Below are 16,744 nucleotides of genomic sequence, written 5' to 3' on the forward strand. Positions count from 1 at the left end.
TGAAGCAGGCTCCAGGCTCAGCACAGAGCCCGACGCAGGGCTCAAACTCACAAACTGTGAGATCATGACCTGATCTGAAGTCAGACGCTTAACCGACTGAGCCACCCAGGCGCCCCGAGCCTGTGCATTCTCTTAACCAAAAGCCTTTATAGTTTGGTGGTTTGGTTTAGGGTACCTTGTTGGTCATTTTTTTTTTTTTTAGCCTTCATTGTTAAATACACTTCTCAGTTGTGCCCTCAATAACTATAGTTGATTTTGTTACATCAGGTATGAAAGCATCATTGCCACTCTGTGTGAGAACTTAGACTCGCTGGATGAACCAGATGCTCGAGCAGCTATGATTTGGATTGTGGGAGAATATGCTGAGAGAATTGACAATGCAGATGAGTTACTGGAGAGCTTCCTGGAAGGTTTTCATGATGAAAGCACCCAGGTAAGTTCTCACCTGTGTCCTGTGTCAGATCTTTTGGGGAAATTTTCAGGGAAAGTAAAGGTTGAGCACTTAGGGGTGTGTGTGTGTGTGTGTGTGTGTGTGTGTGTGTGTGTGTGTGTGTGTGTGTGTGTGTTGAGAACTGGTGACCTTTTCAATTGTGCTGATTTCTTAGGGAGCAAATCTGCCTTAGACCAGTGGTTCTCAAACTTTAGTGAACCTAGAGTTTGTTAAAGCACAGGTTAGGTTGCTGGCCCCACCCTTGGAGTTTCTGACTCAGTGGGTCTGAGATGGGCTTAAGCATTCTCATTTCTTACCAGGTTCAGGGTGCTGCTGCTGCTAGTGGTCCAGAACCACACTTTAACAACTAATGGCTGAGAGCAGTAATTAGCACTTTTTAATTTTCTGTCACTGGAAGATGATGACCTATTCCTGTTCGTAATGGTTGTGGCTCATTCCAGCAGGTGTTTTCGCTTAGAGCTGCGGTGAGGGTTGGCATGTGCAGTTTGAAAAGATTCTCTGGATAGCTAGATTTCTTCCCATCTTCTGTCTCTCCTCTACCAAAATGGAGAGACCTGACCTTGGAACTGTGGGCACAGAGAAGCAGATAAATTATAAAACCCTTTTCCCCTGGCATTTGCACTCATTGCACATTGAAGGTCATGTATGTAATCCACCATAGTAATTTTAATAGACCTATGCAAGGAACACATACAAGCCTATAGCTTTGTGTATGGTTCAGCAGCCCATATTTTTTTTTACATTAAAAAAATTGTTTTTAATGTTTATTTATTTTTGAGAGAGAGAAACAGTGTGAGTGAGGAGGGGCAGAGAGATGGGGAGACAGTCTGAAGCAGGCTCCAGGCTCTGAGCTGGCAGCACAGAGCCTGACACGGGGCTCCAACTCATGGACCACAAGATCATGACCAGAGCTTAACCAACTGAGCCACCGTGGCACCCTTCAGCAGCCCATTTTTAATTAGCTGTGATCTGGCATAGTTTTACTGTTTTTTGGCTCTTGCCCTAGTATGACAGATAATTCCCTAATTTCTCCCCAAGTTGTATCTTTTGGTGGAAATGAATATAAAGGATTTAATAAATAAGCAATTTTTTGTGCCAAAAATGCAATTTAGGGACAAGAGGCTAGTGAGTTTGGGTTGTTGTTTTTTTAATTATTTTTTTGAGAGAGAGAGAATGAGCAAGGAGAGGGGCAGAGAGAGAGAGGGAAAAAGAGAACCCCAAGTAGGCTCCGTACTGCCAGTGTGGAGCCTGATGCTGGGCTCAAATTCACCAACCTTGAGATCATGACCTGAGCCAAAACCAAGAGTCTGATGCTCCACTGGCTGAGCCACCCAGGCTTAGAAAGACCAGGTAGTAATTCGTAGATGGGTAAGCACTACTTTGGAAATAATGGTAGGGGGTAATGTAAATGCTTTTCACTTTATCTGTTAAATTACATCCCCATAGGTGCAGCTCACTCTGCTTACTGCCATAGTGAAGCTGTTTCTCAAGAAACCATCAGAAACACAGGAGCTGGTACAGCAAGTCTTGAGTTTGGCAACACAGGTATGAAATCTAGAAAAAGCATGGGTTTGATTTGTCTGCTTTTATATTGAGGAAATCATGAAACTCTGAGAAGATTCAATTGGGGGGATTTGTTTATTTTTACTTATTTATTCACTTATTATTTTAACTAGGCCCTATGCCCAAGTTGGGGCTTGAACTCACAACCCCAAGGTCAAGAGTCACATGCCCCACCGACTAAGCCAGTGTGGCACCCCTCATTTGGGAAGATTTTAATTGGAAAGGGCGCAGTCTTTAGATCCTGTTAAAATATAAAAATAGTGCCTCTTATACATATAACATTGAATTATAGTTCGGTGGCTTTTAAATGAACCGGCTCCAGTTTCTGTTGAACTTAGATGGGCTTAACTTAGATATTTTACTTTTAATGAATGACCTACAGTGTAAAAATGACATTGAGTCTCACAGTACTGGGTGACTCACTTAAGTCTCACTCCTTCTGGGTGACTTAATTTCACCTTCTAAATGAAAGTACAATGATTTAATATTGGTAAATGCCTCAACAAAGGTCTCCGATATTGTTCTTTCTACCTTCTAGAATTGATTGCCTTTCTCTTTAAGTAATTTTAAAGTGCTTATGCTGCCTCCTTAATTATTCGATATTTTTGGTCCTCCTTAGGATGAGTTCTGATTTCAGAAATGTGGCAACTGGAGGCCACAGATTTATTGTCACCATTTTAAGTCCATAGAAATCAAAACAATTCTTTTATCTACTGTAACTAGTATAGCAATCATCAATTCATCATAATTTCGTTATGTTCTTAATTGAATTTGAAAACTGGCTGGCTATAGCAGGCCGTCAGAAGTTCAGGTGTGTGTCGACACATGGAATCGGATTTAGATACTCAGTTTATCATTTTTCTTATTCATCTCTGTATAGTGGTAGATAATCAAAATTTGAAATCTTTTCATAGTACTTTTATCTGTTATCTTTCCTATTATTAATTTTACATCCTTTAATATGTATTTGTAAACATTCTTTGAAATGTTTCTTTAAAAAAAAATTCCCTTTTAAACATCTTCCTTTGCCTGAAGCAAAGCAATTTCTATAACCATCAAGGCAGTGGTTATTTAATACCTGTATTGAATTGAGCATTCTAGACTTTTTTTTTTAATTTTTTAATCTTTATTTTTGAGAGAGAGAAATAGAAAGCGTGAATGGGAGAGGGGCAGACAGAAAGAGAGAGAGGGAAACACAGAAGCTAAAGCAGGCTCCAGGCTCTAAGGTGTCAGCACAGAGCCCGATGCAGGGCTACAACTCAAGGATCTCAAGATTACGACCTGAGCCAAAGTCAGCCACTTAGCCAACAAAGCCACCCCAGTGCCCGAGCCTTCTAGACTTCTTAGTGTAGACCCTTGATCACCCATTTGTATCTGTGTTAAGGTGGATTTACAACAAGTTTCTAAAGAGAATTTGGGCCTTGCTCTCTCCCTGCTTATCTCTAGATAGGGATAGTCTTAAAATCAAGCAAGTGTCCTTGGTAGGTTCCATTGTAGTCACCGGTTCTCAACCCTATCTACATCTCCATGGTCTGTTGAAGGCCTGTGGGTCTTTATTTCAAAGGCGTCACAAGAGAGCTGTATTTTGGATTCTTGTCAGATTATCTCCTGTTATTTATCAAAATTTGCCTGAGATAAAGTGTTTAGGGAGGATTGCTTAAATAATACAAGGACTCTCTGTTCTTACAGATAAAATTCGCCACTGAATCAAGCCAGACTGGTAGAGAGCTGGGTATCTAGACTGCATTGTACCTGACCCTTAATTAAGTTACATTTACTAAATTATACCGATACATTCATCTAATAGTAGGGTTGTCATGAGAAACTATCCTATTTGGATCTGTTGTCAAAGTCATTTGTTATTCCATTATATGTTTTTTTCTCTTTATGAGGTTCCATCAAACAAATTCCTAACCAGTTTTGGATTCTCCTAAGCATTGGTAGGTATGTAGTTAACTGACCCTCTGAATGGCTTATGTAACTAGATTTCATGCTCATAGGAGTTGGAAACTTTAGAGTCAAATTTAAGGATCTCTTGTAGAAAATGTGTAGGTCATTGTGGCATGCATTTTTCTGTTTCTAGTTCTGATTTATGCTCTCTAGTCCTGGATGCATTTTTGTAAGCTTTGCTAAGTCCTTTTCTGGGACTAGGGCAGGGTATAAGTAGACCATCAGATATTCCTGATTGAGACTTTTTGTACAAGGACTAGTATAAAATCTTTAATAATAACCATTTTTGTTGTGCTTACTACGTACCAGGCATTCTTGTAAGGACTTTACACGTTAATTTAATCTCAGTAATGGTTGATACTGTTATTATTCCTATTTTATAGATGAGGAAACTGAGACATAGGCCCAGTTAGTATGTGGCAGAGTGAGGAGTCAAACCCAGGCAGCCTGGCTCCAGAGTCTTTGCTATTATCTATCATGCTGTGCTGCTTCTCTAGCCTGAAGGTCAGGGATGACTTTGAGACTGCGTACTCCTTGCTTTCCCTCTCTGAAGCACTGTTGTGCATAAGCCAGTACATGCAAGCGAACTTAGTGGTTTTAAGATCATTGTAGGTGATTATTTCATATTTGGTTGTAAATAATTATTAAGCAGTTTTTCTAGCCAACCCTTTTCTGTCCAGTTAATGAGATCTGAGGAGTTACCATAAAAGAAGAGCACATTGGTATATAAGTCTTTTCTACTGTAAGTTTTTTTCTCTGTTTTGTGCCCCCCACCCCTACCCTCCAAGTTTGTGAAATACGAACCTAATAACTTGTTAGGTACCAATATTAGGAACCTAATAACTTATTAGGTACCAATTTCAGTTGAGGGCAGTGTGATCTGCTAAGTTGTGTTAATTAAGTTTATTTATTTTTAATTTTTTTTTAAGTTGATTTATTTTGAGAGAAGGACAAAGCCTGAGTCCAGGAGGGACAGAGACAGAGGGGGTGAGAGAGAATCCCAGGCAGGCTCTGCACTTCTAGTGCAGAGCCTGATGCTGGGATTGAACTCACAAAACGTGAGATCATGATCTGAGCCGAAGTCAGATGCTTAAACAACTGAGCCACCCAAGCATCCCTAAGTTGTGTTCATTTGAATTGGGTGATGGGAGTTCTATTTCTGCTACATCCCTGGTTCGAGACGTGCCTGAGCAAATTTCTTTTTAATACTGTTCCTTTCCCATTTCAACAATAGAGTTAATTAATACTGGGTTTTTTTTTGTGTTTTTTTTTAACCTGTGCTGAAAATTCAGTGAAGTAATGTGAAATATTTATGCTTCTAACTTTATTTTTATTAAATAAAAACATTTTTATGTTAATTTTTGAGAGAGAGAGAGGCAGAGTGCAAGTGGGGAGGGAGCAGAGAGAGGGAGACACAGAATTCGAAACAGGCTCCAGGCTCTGAGCTGTTAGCACAGAGCCCGATGTGGGGCTCGAACTCAAGAACCATGAGATCCGAAGCCGGCCGAAGTCAGCCTCTCAATCGACTGAGCCACCCAGGTGCCTCTGTGCTTCTAACTTTAAATAAAATGGTGGTTAATTAGAAATATTATTACAGGAAAAGGAAATGAACCCTTGAATCCAAGGCTTCATTTCAAAGGTTTGTCTTCTCTGCTTTGGTAGTTATAGAGCAATCAGTTAAGAATACACACAGAAGTGTCCAGACTTTAATAATTACCCTGTATAGTATGTTCAAGAAAAATTAAGATGAAGACTTCTCTATGAGCTAGAGAACACCATCATCAAAATCACCTGTGCTGCTTGCTGGAAATGTAAATTCCTGGGCCTGATCCTGACATAATGAAAATTTCTGTGATGTGGCCCTAGAATCTGCCACTGAGTGACTTTCCTGGTATGTTATAATGTTGATGCATAGTACAGTTTACTGTTTTCGAGCATGCCTGGTAATTATTTTGGAAGCTCTTAAATTTTTAGAAATGTACTATTTTTCTGGGGCACCTGGGTGGCTCAGTCAGTTAAGCATCCAACTTTGGGTCAGGTCATGATCTCACGGTTCATGAGTTTGAGTCCCGCATCAGGCTCTGTATTTACAGCTCAGAGCCTGGAGCCGGCTTCAGATTCTGTCTCCCTCTCTCTCTGCCCCTCCCCCACTCATGCTTTGTCTCTGTCTCTCAAAAATAAATAAACATTAAAAAAAAAAAACAAAAAACAGTCACACTCCTGTTAATAAAAAATGTGGTATTCACACATACATACTCACACACACAATAGAATGTTACTCTGCCATGAGAAAGAAGGAAATCCTGTGGTTTGCAACAACATGGATGGACCCTACAGGCACTATGCTAAGGAAGATAAGTCAGGTAAAGAAAGCCAATGCTGTTGGTTTCACTTATACGTGCAACATAAAAATGCCAAATTCATAGAAGCAGAGTAGGATGGTGGTTACCAGGAGCTGGGGGGTGATGGGGAATGGGGAGATAGTGGTCAAGGATACAAGCCTCCAGTTAGAAGATGGATAAGTTCTAGGGATCTAATGCTCATCATAATGATTATGGTTACTACTGTGTTATATACTTGAAAGTTGCTAAAAGAATAGATCCTAAATGTTCTCACTACAAGAAAGAAATGGTAATTAAGTGACATGGTGAATATATTAGTTAATGCTACACCAGTAATTATTTTGCAATATATAAGCATACCAAACAACACATTGTACATCTGAAATTTAAACAATGTTATATGTCAGTTTTATCTCAATAAAGATGACTAAAAAAAAAAAAAAAGAAATGTACTATTTTCCCAGATCCTGGCCAGGAACTAGGGGGGCTAACAGAAAAGCAGATCCAAAACCAAATTTTCCGAATCACCAAACATGGAATGGCACCTTAAAATCATAAAAAGTTTCGATTTTTATGTCACATGTCTTGACTGGGCCTGATTTTTTGTGGCCTCCATATAAATAGTGAGGCAGTGTTGACCAGCTTACAGTAAGCCTAACAGATCAGCCCTCAGAATAGCGACGTTCGAACAGTGAAGATCCTTGCCTGTTCTTTAGCTTCACGCTTTGGAAAATTTGCACTCATTTCTCACAGGACCATATTTTAAAATTATTTTTTTTTTAACGTTTTTATTTATTTTTGGGACAGAGAGAGACAGAGCATGAACGGGGTAGGGGCAGAGAGAGAGAGGGAGACACAGAATCGGAAACAGGCTCCAGGCTCCGAGCCATCAGCCCAGAGCCTGACGCGGGGCTCGAACTCACAGACCGCGAGATCGTGACCTGGCTGAAGTCGGACGCTTAACCGACTGCGCCACCCAGGCGCCCCTCACAGGGCCATATTTTTAAAGTGTGTGTCTATAAAGATTTACGGTGCATATACCCTTTAATCCAGGGATTCTGTATGTAGCATTTTGCCTTATTGCCGTGTTTTGAATTTGTGGAGTATAGGGGGACTCCAAACTTCTATCATAGATGTACATAGTTTTGTGAATCCCCACAGGAATTAATTAATTAAATAATTAATGAATTAATTAATTTTGCATTTGGTTAAGTATGTACATAATGGAAAAGAGAAATAATTTGAAGTAAAAAGTAGTCAGTTTTCATCCATACATTATTAAATTGTATTATAGTTTAATACCTCAACAATATTACTAATCTATGAAGACAGAAGACTGTATTTTCCTGGGCAAGTGATGTGCAGTATTCATTTTAATTGTGTATAATAAAAAGCATAATTAGTATACAAATTTTAAATGGTGTGCTTTGGGGATTGAATATATAAATTAAGATTTAACTTTTTATGTATCAACAAAAGCTGGGGTGGGGATTGCTTTCCTGACCTGATACGTCAAAAAACTGGTAGTCTATTCTTTTAAAAAATCAACTTGTTTTGGGTGCCTGGGTGGCTCAGTCGGTTAAAGCGTCAGACTTCAGCTCAAGTCATGATCTCACAGTTCGGTTCGTGCGTTCAAGCCTCACATCAGGCTCTCTGCTGTCAGTGGGGAGCCTGCTTTGGATCTTGTGTCTATTTCTCTGCCCCTCCCCAGCTCATGCGCGTGTGGGCACTCTCTCTTAAAAATAAACATTAAAAAAAGTCAACTTATGTTTTGTGATGTTCAAACTTTGTTTCCAAGTAAAATAAGTAAGATTTCAGCCTATTTATAAACCAATTACCGGACTTCTCAAAAACAAAACAACTTATGTAAATTGAATATTATCACTGTTTCCCTTTTTTAACCCTGGCATTTCAAACACTACAAACATTTTTATATGCTATGTAACACAACCTATGAATGTGATCAAGATTCTTTTGAGTTATATTTACCATTTTGATATTCTGTTAACTAACTTGCCGTATTGCAGTGTTCCTTATGCTTTTTAAAATTTTTATTTGTTTGAGAGTGAGTGGGCGGGGGAGGGGCAGAGAGAGGGAGACACAGAATCTGAAGCAGGCTCCAGGCTCTGAGCTATTAGCACAGAGGCCAGTGTGGGGCTCAAACTCAAGAACCATGAGATCATGACCTGACCCAAAGTTGGACGCTTAACCAGCTGAGCCCAGGGGCGCACCCTTATGCTTTCTTGTTTTTAACCAGTGGTCCACTGTGGGCACAAATTAAACGATACATGACTAAGAAACACCATAGGAAACCATGTAGTCAAAACCATCGGGGTCACTGCTAGTGTTTATTAAGCTGGGTGTTAAGTGCCTTAAGTGGCTAACTCATGAACCAATTTATCTGCTTACTTAGAAACTCACATGGAAACCCTCAAATTGGCCTAGTTTTGAAGAAAATATTTTTGTATGTGTATTTTAAATACAGATACTGAAACAGTGACTTACTGTTGTGGCACTAAAACAGCTGGAATGCCATCATATAGACATACTCTGAGAGGTAGATACCAGGATATTTATAGCTACTTTGTGATGTTCACATAAATGAATGCATGAATGGCAGGAAGGAGGGAGAAAGAGGCAACAACCTAAATGTCCATTGATAGGGCACTAGTAAATAATGTTGCAGTGCTGTATATACTGGGGAAGTTTGCAGGTGTATATGCCAGTGTGGAAAATACCTTGCAGAGGAGTATACATAATGTGAAATTGGTTTTATATAAAATGGATATATGTATGCTTAGGAGCTCTCTGGAAGGACACATAACCACACTGTTAAAATGGCTATCCTGGGGATGTAAAGTGGGGAAGGGTTGGATGTTTGGGGAGATTTAAAATTTTTATTTATTTTTATTAAAATATATACATATTTTTAAAGATTTTGTCCTTAACACACAAAAAAATTATTTTTTTAAAGATTTTGTTTTTACACACCTAGTGTGGGGCTTGAATGCACAACCCCGTCATCAAGAGTCATGTGCTCTACCAACTGAGTCAGTCAGGTGCCCCAGAGACTTATTTTTATATTACAAACTTTTTTTTTTTTTTGAGAGAGCAAGCATGAGTAGGGGAAAGGGGTAGAGGGAGAGGGAGAGAGAGAGAGAGAGAGAGAGAGAGAGAGAGAGAGAGAATCCCAAGCAGGCTTCATACCTCGTGGGGAGCCTGACAGGGGGTTCAATCCCATGACCCTGGGATTATGACCTGAGCAGAAATCGAGAGTCAGACGCTCAACTGGCAGCTACCCAGGCACTCTGATATGTTACAAACTTCTAATTGTGATATGGCATTGATGAATTTTTTTTTAGCCATGAGTATGAATAAAAATTATTTTAAAACTACCACAGAAAAAACAAGACCACTTAATTAAAAGGTCACCCCTTTGGGAAATGTTTAGTTCCACGCTCTCCTTAACAGTCGTTTATTATTTTAGATAGTAGTACCTCTCATACTATATTGTAATAATTAGTATTCTGGACTTGTTAAAGTCAGGCACTATGTGTCTTATCTCTTTATTTTCAGGGCCTAGCCAGTGTCTCCATAGGAGATACTTAATAAATATTTGAATGAAGAAAGAAGGTATGGGTGAAATATTTTTAAAATCTATTTCGTGAATAATCCTGCTGATGTTTATAGCAGTTAAAAAACATTTTTGGGGGAGGCACCCAAGTGGCTCAGTCAGTTAAGTGTCCAACTTTGGCTCAGGTCATGATATCATGGTTCGTGAGTTCAAGCCCTGCATCAGGCTCTGTGCTGACAGCTCAGAGCCTGGAGCCTGCTTCGGGTTCTGTGTCTCCCTCCCCCTCTATCTCTGCCCCTCCCCTGCTCACACCCATGTACCCTTGCTCACTCTCTCAAAAATAAACATTAAAAAACATTTTTTTAAAGAATTATTTTGATGTTCTAAGGCTGTCTCAAGGAGTTAATTTCTTTTTTTTATTTTTTTTTTAATTTTTTTTTCAACATTTATTTATTTTTGGGACAGAGAGAGACAGAGCATGAACGGGGGAGGGGCAGAGAGAGAGGGAGACACAGAATCGGAAACAGGCTCCAGGCTCTGAGCCATCAGCCCAGAGCCTGACGTGGGGCTCAAACTCGCGGACCGCAAGATCGTGACCTGGCTGAAGTCAGACGCTTAACCGACTGCGCCACCCAGGCGCCCCTCGAGGAGTTAATTTCTATCAAATTAAACTTTTATTTTCCATTTCCCATCTTCCTTTGAAATTTAGTCTTAGAACTAACCCATCTCGATTTATATTTAAATTCTTTGGAACATTAGAGATTACAGAATTATGACTGTATTAAAACTGTGTTGAGTTTAAATATCTTAACAGCCACCTTTATAAATCACTACAGCATTGCCTTAATATAAATCTAACAGGTTAGGTTTCTGTATGGAGAAAACTTCCATTTAAACCTTCTTGCCCTTGCCTTTCATTAGGATTCTGATAATCCTGACCTTCGAGACCGGGGCTATATTTATTGGCGCCTTCTCTCAACGGACCCTGTCACAGCCAAAGAAGTAGTCTTGTCTGAGAAGCCACTGATCTCTGAGGAGACAGATCTTATTGAGCCAACTCTGCTGGACGAGCTAATATGCCACATTGGATCCTTGGCCTCGGTATACCATAAGCCTCCCAATGCTTTTGTGGAAGGAAGTCATGGAATCCATCGCAAACACTTGCCAATACATCATGGGAGGTAAGCAGGTGAACTAGGTTTTGAGTGAGAAGTAACTCTTTTAGACAGAGTTGGTCTTCCTCCTGTTGTTATAGCCTAGAAAAGAACTTGGTATGCATTTTGCAAACTTACTATAATGCCCTGGGGTCTCCATCGGAATACCAGTGACCACATACATAATAGGTGAAGGGCTCTTCTGTGTTCTAATTTGGGAAGTAGGTAAGATAACAGCTTTAGAAAATGATGACCTTTTTTTTTTTTTTTTTTAACTTTTTAGTTTATTTATTGTGAGAGAGAGACATGAGTGGGAGACATAAGCATGAGTGGGAGAGGGTAGAGACAGAGGGAGAAAGAGAGAGAGAGAATCCCAAGCAGGTTCCGCACTGTCAGCAGAGAGTCCAATGTGGGGTCCGAACTCACGAAAAACTGCAAGATATGACCTGAGCCCAAATCAAGAGGTGGGCTCTTAACCAACTGAGACACCCAGGGGCCCCATTGGTGAAGACCTTCTAAACTGATAAATTTGAAAGTTGTTTATGTCCCCAGATGAGGCTCGAAATCTTTTCAGGGCTGAAAATTTGGAAAAAAAGACTATACGTACCTTTAGCTATCTTATTGCTTTAGTGTAACTTTGGTAGAAGCTTATGGATAAAGTTAGCAGATACTGCTTTTGTGCTTTAAAGCTATTAGTGAAATAATATTTACAGGATTGTTTTATAAGAGCAGCCTAGATTCCTTCCTTCTACTGGCTTTGGGCTCTGTTCTTTTTCTGGCTCCTTAAGGTATAGGGTTAGGTTTGGGATTTTTCTTACTTCTTGGGGTAGGCCTATACAGCTATAATCTTTCCTGTTAGAACAGCTTTTGCTGCATCCGCAAGATTTTGGTATGCAAAATGAAAATAACTGTGTTTTCATTTTCATTTGTCACTTTGTTTTTGATTTCCTTTTTGATTACTTGGTTAACCCATTCATTGTTTAGGAGCATGTTATGTAGCCTCCATGTATTTATGTTCTTTTCCAGCTTTTTTTCTTGTGATTGATTTCTAGTTTCATACCATTGTGGTCAGAAAAGATGCATATGATTTCAGTTTTTTTTTGAATTTAGGCCTAACGTGATATATTCTGGAGAACACTTGACAAAAATGTGTATTCTGCTGTTTTGGTATATTCTGAATGGAATGTTCTGCATATATCTGTTAAAAAGCATTCAGTCTAAAAAAGAGGTTAGAGTGGGAGAGAGCCAAAGCATAAGAGACTCTTAAAAACTGAGAACAAACTGAGGGTTGATGGGGGGTGGGAGGTAATGGGTATTGACGAGGGCATCTTTTGGGATGAGCGCTGGGTGTTGTATGGAAACCAGTTTGACAATAAATTTCATATACTAAAAAAAAAAAAAACAAAAAAAAAACATTCGGTCCTATGTGTCATTCAAAGCTCCTGATTGATTTTCTACCTGGATGATATATCCACTGATGTAAGCAGGGTGTTGTTCCTTGCTGTTACTGAACTACTGTCAGTTCCTTCCTTAATGTGTGTTAATAGTTGCTTTACGTATTTAGGTGCTGCCACGTTGGGTGCATAAATATTTACAATTGTAATATCCTCTTGTTGGATAGTTTCCTTTATCATTAGCCAGTGCCCATTTTTGTCTCTTGTCATGATCTTTGTTTTAATGTCTATTTTGTCCATTGTAAGTATTGCTACCCCATCTTTATTTTTGCTTCCATTTGCATGGTAAATGTTTTTGCATCCCTTCATTTTCAGGCTGCACATCTTTAGGTCTGAAGTGAGTCCCTTATGGGCAGCATATAGGTGGCTCTTGCTTTTTTTGTCCTTTCAGTCACCCTGTGTTGTTTTGATTAGAGCATTTAGACAGAGTTGGATGCAGCAGTGCTGTTCTAAGAGGGAAAATTATAGCAATACCTTCCTGAGACTTAACTCAGGAAGCAAGTAAAATCTCTACCTAACCTTACACCTAAATGAGCTAGGAAAAAAAAAAAAGCACAAAGCTGGTAGAAGGAAGGAAATAGTAAAGATTAGAGCAAAAAGAAATAGAGACTTAAAAAAAAAAACAAAAAAACAACCAAAAAAGAATCGATCCAGGAAACTAGGAGATGGTTGTTTGAAAAAATCAATAAAATCGATAAACCTTCAGTCAGACTCATCAAGAAAAGGAAGAGAAAGGACTCAAATCAGGAATGAAGGAGAAATAACTGACACCACAGAAATAAAAAGCATTAGAAGAGAATAGTATGAAAAATTATATGCCAACAAATTAGACAATCTAGAAGAAATGTATTAGTTCCTAGAAACCTGTAACCTTCCAAAACTGAATGAGGAAGAAATAAAAAATTTAAACAGACCCCTTACTAGCAATGAAATTGAAACAGTAATCAAAAAATTCCCAACAAACAAAAATTCAGAACCAGATGGATTCACAGGTGAATTCTGCCAAATAGTTAATACTTATTCCTCTTAAACTATTCCAAAAAATAGAAGAAAAAGGAAAGTTTCCAAATTTGTTCTATAAGGCTAGCATTACCCTGATACCAAAACCAGAAGAAGACACTACAAAAAAAGAAAACTACAGGCCAGTATCTCTGATGAACATAGATGTAGACATCCTCAACAACCTACTAACAAACTGAATCCAACAATACATTAAAAAATGATTCATCTTGATCAAGCGGGAATTTTTCCAGGGATGCAAGGATAGTTCAGTATTTGTGAATACTGAATACAAATGAATTAACATAATGCATCACATTAACAAGAAAAAGGATAAAAACCATATGATCACCTCAGTAGATACAGAAGAAGCATTTGACAAGATACAATATCCATTCCTAATAAAAACTCTCAACAAAGTAGGTTTAGAGGGAACATACTTCAACATAAAGGCCGTATATGAAAAACCTGTGGCTAATATCATACTCAGTGGTGAAAAACAAAGCTTTTCCTCTAAGATTAGGAACAAGACAAGGATATCCATTCTCTCCACTTTCCTGGGTACAGCAGTCAGACAAGAAAAAGAAATGAAAGGCATCCAAGTTAGGAAGAAGTAAAACTTTGAGTGTTTGCAACTGACATACTATATATAGAAAACACTAAAGACTCCACCAAAAAACTACTAGAATAAATGGACTCAGTAAAATTGTAGGATATAAAATTAATATATAGAAATCTGTTTTGTTTCTATACACTAATAAGTAAGTGGCAGAAAGTTAAATTAAGACAATATCATTTACAATTGTACCACACCATAATATACCTAGGCATAAACTTAACCAAGGAGGTGAAATACCTGTACTCTGGAAACTATAAAATGCTGATGAAAGAAATTAAGGACAGCAAAAACATGGGAAGATATTCCATGCTTTTGGATTGGAAGAACCCATATTATTAAAATGTCCATACCACCCAAAGCAATCTACAGATTTAATGTAATCCCTATCAGAATACCAACTGCATTTTTCACAGAATTGAACAAATAATCCTAAAATATGTATGGAACCACCAAAGACCCTGAATAGCCAAAGCAGTCTTGAAAAATAAGAACAAAGTTGGAGGTGCACAATCCCATATTTCCAAATATACTACACAGCTGTAGTAATTAGATAGTGTGGCACTGGCGCAAAAATAGGCACATAGATCAATGGAACTGATTAGATGGTCCAGGAATAAACCCACGGTTTTGTGTTGGAAAACTGTACAGCTACATGCAAAAGAATGAAACGACCTCTTTCTTATACAAAAATAAACCCAAAATGGATTAAAGATCTAAATATGAGACCTGAAACCATAAAATTCCTAGAAGAAAACATAGGCAGTAATTTCTGTGACCAAAGGAAACATTTTTCTAGATCTGTCTCCTCAGGTGAGGGAAACAAAAGCAAAATTAAACCATGGGGACTACACCAAAATAAAAGTCTTCTGGACAGCAAAGGAAACCATCAACAAAACAAAAAGGGAACCTACTAAATGTGAGAAGATATTTGCAAATGATATATCCAATAAGGGGTTAATATCCAAAGTATATAAAGAACTTACACAACTCAACAGCAAAAAACACAATCCAATTTAAAAATGCACACAGGACTTAAATAGACATTTCTACAAAGAAAAGATGGCCAACAAACACATGAAAAGATGCTCAACTTCACTAATTAGAGAAATGTGAATTAAAACCACAGTGAGAGGGGCACCCGGGTGGCTCAGTCAGTTAAACTTCCTGCTCTTGATTTCGGCTCAGGTCGTTATCTCACAGTTTGTGAGATTGAGCCCCACATTGAGCTCCATGCTAACAGCATGGAGCCTACTTGGGATTCTCTCTGTCTCTCTCTCTCTCTCTCTCTCTCAAAATAATATTAAAAAAAATAATAAAACTACAATGAGATATTACTATATACCTTTCAGAATGGCTAAAATCAAAAACGTGTAAGAAATAACAAGTGTTGGTAGGATGTGGAGAAAAAGGAAATCTTGTGCATTGTTGGTGGGGATGCACACTGGTGCAGCCACTGTGGAAAACAGTGTGGAGGCTCCCCAGAAAGTTAATAGAATTACCATATGATCCATTAATTCCCTATTGGGTATTTACCGAAAGAAAACGAAAACAGTAATTCGAAAAGACACATGCACCCCTATGTTTATTGCAGCATTATTTACAATAGCCGTGATATGGAAGCAACCTAAGTGTCCATCTATAGATGAATGGATAAAGAAGATGTGGTATATATACACTATGGAATAATATTCAGCCATAAAAAAGAATGAAATCTTGCAATTTGCAACAATATGGATGGACCTAGAAGGTATAATGCTAAGTAAAATAAATCACTCAGAGAAAGACAAATACCAATGATTTCACTCATATATGGAATTTAAGGAGCCAAACAAATGAACAAACCAAAAAGAAACAAGGAACAGACTCTTTTTTTTTTTTTTTTAACATTTATTTATTTTTGGGAGACTGAGAAAGAGAGCATGAGCAGGGGAGAGGCAGAGAGAGAGGGAGACACAGAATCTGAAGCAGGCTCCAGGCTCTGAGTTGTCAGCACAGAGCCCAACACGGGGCTCGAACCCACAAACCATGACACCATGACCTGAGCCAAAGTCCGATTCTTAACCAACTGAGCCACTCAGGTGCCCAGAACAGACTCTTAAATATAGAGAATAATCTGGTGATTGCCAGAGGGGTGGTGGGTGGGGGGATGGGCAAAATAAAAATATACTTGATGAGCAATGGATTAATGTATAGAGTTGTTGAATCATTATATTGTACACCTAAAAGTAGTACAACACTGTATGTTAATTATGCTTGAATTAAAAGAATAATAATAGCCTAGATTCAGTGTAGACAGTTTCTCAGTTACCTGTACTCTTTTTTGCCAAATTGATCGTAATATCAAGGGAATTCTATTATGAACAGGTTCTCTGGTAGCATGGAACTCTTTCTTGCTTTTTACTGATCTCAAAATTTTAATTTTAACTTAATAAATTTAATAAACTCTTAGAATGGGTATCTTGGAATTTTTTCAGAATCTCTTTCCTTCCTTAATCATAATAAACCTTAAACCTAAGTTTGATCCCAGATTGACTAAAGTGATTAATGTGTGTCTTGTACCATTTTCTAATACATATTGTTGTTTAAGTGGTTCAGAGTAGCCAGAGTGTAGGATTTATTGTTTTACAAATTAGCGTAG

The 16,744-nt window shown here is 38.4% G+C and overlaps 1 protein-coding gene across 4 annotated transcripts in view; it reads left to right on the forward strand.

The window, feature by feature from the left end:
* AP2B1 (adaptor related protein complex 2 subunit beta 1) overlaps positions 1 to 16,744 on the forward strand; it is a 127,275-nt gene that overhangs the window by 47,632 nt on the left and 62,899 nt on the right. For all 4 annotated transcript variants that reach the window (XM_023244427.2, XM_023244429.2, XM_023244430.2 and 1 more), the window contains 3 exons: positions 268 to 433; positions 1,898 to 1,996; positions 10,802 to 11,061. In XM_023244427.2, the coding sequence (XP_023100195.1) occupies positions 268 to 433; positions 1,898 to 1,996; positions 10,802 to 11,061 (525 nt within the window). The remainder of the gene's footprint in view (positions 1 to 267; positions 434 to 1,897; positions 1,997 to 10,801; positions 11,062 to 16,744) is intronic.

Source organism: Felis catus, chromosome E1, assembly GCF_018350175.1.
Source record: "Felis catus isolate Fca126 chromosome E1, F.catus_Fca126_mat1.0, whole genome shotgun sequence".
NCBI classification, from domain to species: Eukaryota; Metazoa; Chordata; class Mammalia; order Carnivora; family Felidae; genus Felis; species Felis catus.